The sequence below is a fragment of the Centroberyx affinis genome, unplaced genomic scaffold (genome assembly GCF_046629955.1).
Source record: "Centroberyx affinis isolate AG114_WGS23_722 - 3 ecotype Tasmania unplaced genomic scaffold, CSIRO-AGI_Caff_v1 ptg001540l_1, whole genome shotgun sequence".
NCBI lineage: Eukaryota > Metazoa > Chordata > Actinopteri > Beryciformes > Berycidae > Centroberyx > Centroberyx affinis.
Genome location: NW_027279996.1, coordinates 27,501 through 32,956, shown reverse-complemented (window position 1 = coordinate 32,956; position 5,456 = coordinate 27,501). Strand labels below are relative to the sequence as shown.

Genomic DNA, 5,456 nt, shown 5'->3' with positions numbered 1-5,456 from the left:
TCGTCTTGGGTTTGAATATTTCACTCAGTATCAGCAGCTGGAGCTTCAGTGAAGCGTTGGAACAGCAGATACAGAATATGAAGGAGACTGTTGGAGCCAAAATTATGATTTTGATATTAACTTTTATTTGATGAATTATGCATAAATATAATGAAATATGGGGAGTGGAAATAGACTCATTGTAAACTATTGGAGTTGTGTTAATGAATTGTTGTTGGAACGTGGAGAGTAGACACGCCCCTTTGACAATCAGCTGATTGAGGCAGTAACTGTAGTTGGTATCAGCCGGTATGTAAGAGCAGAGCTGTCATGAAGTCAGGGTTCTTTGTTGTGCAGTTTGGAAAAAATGCTTTTTCTAACTCTGAGGAAATTTAAGGGGAAACTTAAGGGTACGAGGGGTTAACTCCTCACCAGCATTACCAGCAACCAGAGGTGTGACCAAGTCTTGAGTCCCAAGTCAGTCTTGAGGCACAAGTCTCAAGTCAAGTCTCAAGTCTAAATGTAGAACAGCAAGTCAAGTCAGAACAAATCAAGAGTCCAGTATCAATTTAATATCTTAAAGAAAACTAAATATCTAGGACTTTTCAATGCAATATGGTTTTAATAGGATAAAAACTTGGTAAGAGCATCATGAGTTTGATTTCTATAATCAGTTTCAACTTCAATGAATTCAATCATTCCATACAAATTCAGAAAACAGAATTTAAATTCAGTCGTCTGCTGGAACAAATCTCATCACTTTCAATCTAAGTCATTTACACAAACACAAATCACAACACAAATGTCATTCATATTTGTGTAGAAAGTGTCTTAAAGTGTTAAAATCAGTGAGTAGAGAGATCTCAAACTAGCTGCCTGGTTAAAACAAGAGTGGTGGACTGCTGGGACCAGACTACCTGCTGGGACCAGACTACCTGCTGGGACCAGACTACCTGCTGGAGGCCGTTCAGGTTCGTTTTTTCACAGGAAGACGTGCTCCATGAGGCGGGCTCCCTCCGGGTCCGGGGACAGGCTGCAGGTCCCGGTCTGGGCCAGCAGGACGGACAGGACGTCCCGGGACAGATCGGCCCGGCCCAGCCCGGCGCAGAGAGACGCCACCCGGGCCCAGACCTCCGCCGAGCAGCCGGCGTCCCGCAGGATCGCCCGCTCCAAAACACCTGAGAGGGGCGAGAGCAGGGAGGGAGGAGTCAGGACCGAACAAACTCATCAACTCCAGTTCAGCTGAGGAAAAGTTGATCATTTTGTCGCTAGTTGCTTATGAGAAATAAAGTTGCCAGAGATCTGAAAGTCGGTGTGAGGACAAAACAGCAGCATGGTGCGTTCAGGTTACGGGCTTCAGAGCAACAGGAGGTCAACACAAAGCTACAGACGCCAGAACATAAACTGTTCAGCTGCTTCAACTTTTTTCTCCACGCTCTGATGATGCTGTGAAGCGTGAACCAATCAGAGCAGAGGGACATTACATTATTTACTTGATGAATTATAAGAACGAGTGTTTGCTAAATAAAACTAGAAATAACCGCCTCGTGGTTGTACGCCTCCGCCAATAAACTTTGTTTTATCATTGCAAGGACAGTCTTTATTTATTGAACATATATAATCAATGTGATTATTAGGTCAACTTAAAGGATTTTGGTGTCTGCAAAAGTAAGTGACAGCACTTCCACCGTTTCTGTAGAATGACCCAAGATGGTTTTCTCAGCTACAGTGGTAAGCAAAACATTATGATGTCACAGTGAAGTCGACCTTTGAACTTTTGGATATAAAATGTCATCACTTCATCAATTTATCCTATTAGACTTTTGTGTGTCTGTTGATGAATGTTGATACTCATGAACGAATATTTGGGTTTTATGATCCATCCCTACTTTATTCACCCGTCTCTCTGCTCCACTGTCACTCCTCCTGTCTAAACCTGCTCCTCCTGTCTCACCTGCTCCTCCTGTCTCACCTGCTCCTCCTGTCTCACCTGCTCCTCTGCTCTGCAGGACGTCCAGCAGCTGCAGGCCGAGCTGCTGCTGCTCCTCCTGCTCCGCCTGCAGCAGGGCCACACAGGCTCCGCCCACAGACAAGATGGCCGCCCGGCCGCACTGAGGCTCCGTCAGCAGCTGGAGGAGGGAGAGGCTGGGACAGAGAGACAGCACCCACAGACAGTCCTCTGACAGACAGACAGACAGAGGGAGAGACAGACAGACAGACAGGTGGATGAGAGGACAGACAGATAAACAGCTGGATATACAGTCCAGACAGAGAGAGAGAGACGGGTAGACAAGCAGATAGACAGGGAAGTAGGCAGAGAGACAGACAAACAGACAGGCAGGCAGACAGACAGACAGACAGGCAGACAGAGAGAGAGACAGACAGACAGAGAGAGAGACAGAGAGAGAGACAGACAGACAGACAGACAGACAGACAGAGAGACAGGTAGATAGAAACAAACACAAAGATAGACAGACAAACGGAAAGACAGAGGGATAGATTCACACACACACACAGACACACACACACACACACACACACACACACACACACACACACACACACCTGCAGTGAGGTCCTGGCAGTGGCTCAGGAACTCGGCGGCCCCGTGGATCAGGCCTCTCCTGCACATGCTCAGTGCGGTCTTCCTGTCCAGGCCGCAGGCCCGGTAGACGGCGGTGGCCGACGCCAGCAGAGCGTCGGCCGAGCCGGGGTCCTTCTGAGCGCGCTCAGTGAGGACGTCGGCCGAGCCGGGGTCCTTCTGAGCGCGCTCAGTGAGGACGTCGCCCAGAGCCTCGCTGAACGTCAGCCTGAGGAGAAACCACTGCTGCTGAAAACACTGAGACCAGAGAGCTTCAACATCAACCTATCACAGACAAGAACACTGGTCAGGTGACCTGTCCTCAGACCAAAATATTTTCAAAATGGTTCAACTGCTAATAAACAGCCAGGAAATAAAAGCTGTGATTCTTTTTATAGAATCACAGCTTTAATCTAGCAAGCCAGCTGTAGGATGACAGATCCACACAGAAGAACTGTAACACTGTCTTGGTGTGTGTGTGTGTGTGTGTGTGTGTGTGTGTGTACCTGTGGTGTGTGTGTGTGTGTGTGTGTGTGTGTACCTGTGGTGTGTGTGTGTGTGTGTGTGTGTGTGTACTTGTGGTGTGTGTGTGTGTGTGTGTGTGTGTACCTGTGGTGTGTGTGTGTGTGTGTGTGTGTGTGTACCTGTGGTGTGTGTGTGTGTGTGTGTGTGTACCTGTGGTGTGTGTGTGTGTGTGTGTGTGTGTGTGTGTGTGTGTGTACCTGTGGTGTGTGTGTGTGTGTGTGTGTGTGTGTGTGTGTGTGTGTGTGTGTGTGTGTACCTGTGGTGTGTGTGTGTGTGTGTGTGTGTGTGTGTGTGTACCTGTGGTGTGTGTGTGTGTGTGTGTGTGTGTGTGTGTGTGTGTGTGTGTGTACCTGTGGTGTGTGTGTGTGTGTGTGTGTGTGTGTGTGTGTACCTGTGGTGTGTGTGTGTGTGTGTGTGTGTGTGTGTGTGTGTGTGTGTGTGTGTGTGTGTTTACCTGTGGTGTGTGTGTGTGTGTGTACCTGTGGTGTGTGTGTGTGTGTATGTGTGTGTGTACCTGTGGTGTGTGTGTGTGTGTGTGTGTGTGTGTGTGTGTGTGTACCTGTGGTGTGTGTGTGTGTGTGTGTACCTGTGGTGTGTGTGTGTGTGTGTGTGTGTGTACCTGTGGTGTGTGTGTGTGTGTGTACCTGTGGTGTGTGTGTGTGTGTGTGTGTGTGTGTGTGTGTGTGTGTGTGTGTACCTGTGGTGTGTGTGTGTGTGTGTGTGTGTGTGTGTGTGTGTGTGTGTGTACCTGTGGTGTGTGTGTGTGTGTGTGTGTGTGTGTGTGTGTGTGTGTGTGTGTGTGTGTGTGTGTGTACCTGTGGTGTGTGTGTGTGTGTGTGTGTGTACCTGTGGTGTGTGTGTGTGTGTGTGTGTGTGTGTGTGTGTGTACCTGTGGTGTGTGACAGCATGTCTCAGCAGCAGGGTGCTGCCTTGCTCGGCGGCCTGCAGGGAGAGACCAGCAGACAGCCGGCCGCCGTCCGGGACGGAGACCAGCAGAGCCTGGAAGAACCGGAGGAGGGGGGGGACCGGGCCCGGGTACCGCCTCACCGCTGGGGGGGGCAGAGGGGGGCGGGGGCGGGGGGGGGGGCAGAGGGGGGCAGAGGGGCAGAAGGCGTTCATGTTTCTCTGTAGCTCGTCTGCAGGGTCTACAGCGGTGTGAGTGTTTATAGATAAGAATAGCGTGACAAAAATCTATATTTTCTTTTTTTTTCATAAATATATTTATTCATTTAACAGGTACAATGAAATACAATGTACATTAAGGACTCTTTTTTTTTTTAACATTTTTTAAATCCCCCCCCCCCCCTTTCCCCACCCCTGGTCCAACATAGAATTTCTACGGATACAATAAAAAAAACCCAAAAAAACAACAACCCTTCCTTCTTACCCTAGTGCAGTGGTCGGCAACTAGCGGCCCGCGGGCCAAAACTGGCCCGCCTGTAATAGTATCTGGCCCGCCAGATGACACTGAAAATCTCTGATCTTGCCATGCTTTGTGTCGTGGTGCCGTCGTATATTGTATTCCTTGCAAACTGCAACAACTTCGTTGCAGATTAGACAGACTGGTTTGGCGTTAATAAAATCAGGTAAGATGAATGCATACTTTTCTTTCCATTCTTCTTTGTACGTCCTACCTTCGCTGTCAACTTTTCTTTTCATTGCTTTTGACAGTGACATTTTGTCTTGCTAGCTATCAATGTTTTGCTAATGTCTCTGTGCACACAATGTAACCTCCCGCACAATAACGCGGGTAACGATGTAACGCGAGAGTAACGTACGTCGGATATCCAATCCTGAGTCCATAAAATAATTATTACAATACGTTAGTTAGGCTCAAAGAAGTAGTCATTTTCAAAATGGAAATGATACACATTTATTATTAACTGTGTGGAGAGGGGAAATATGAGATTTACACACATTCATGTCTTAAAAGACAGTCTGTCGGTGATTAAAGACAGCAGTCACATTATCAGCAGGTTACTATTATAAGCTGTTTTATAACGCAGCCACAGAGTGGAGCAGGAGACAAAGCAGTAATAACACACTAATAACAGCCTGTAGCAAATTCAAGTTACTTTATTTTAAACAAATAACTTTCTTAAATTACTCTTTTGTACAATATATAATAGTATAGATTAGGAAAAAAAAGTTTTGTTTGGTAGAAAAAAAGGTTCTGTCCAAGATATTATGTTTTGGCCCACCATTCAGTTGCTTGGAAAAAATTTGGCCCGAGGCCAAACGTACTTGCCGACCCCTGCCCTAGTGGTTCAGTCAATGATAAAACAAAAGAATATGCAGAACGACAAGACTGTAAATGATTTGAAATGTATTGACATGTACTGACAGAGTGTGCATCAATGCTGACTGCTTC

The 5,456-nt window shown here is 47.2% G+C and overlaps 1 protein-coding gene across 1 annotated transcript in view; it reads right to left on the bottom strand.

The window, feature by feature from the left end:
- Positions 1–960: 960 nt before the first annotated feature.
- The window catches only part of LOC139650724 (clathrin heavy chain linker domain-containing protein 1-like), an 11,589-nt gene continuing 7,093 nt past the window's right edge, over positions 961–5,456 (bottom strand). The window contains exons 8-11 of the mRNA XM_071527461.1: positions 3,975–4,134; positions 2,545–2,789; positions 1,970–2,158; positions 961–1,157 (exon numbers count right to left, since the gene is read on the bottom strand). Of these exons, the coding sequence (XP_071383562.1) occupies positions 961–1,157; positions 1,970–2,158; positions 2,545–2,789; positions 3,975–4,134 (791 nt within the window). The remainder of the gene's footprint in view (positions 1,158–1,969; positions 2,159–2,544; positions 2,790–3,974; positions 4,135–5,456) is intronic.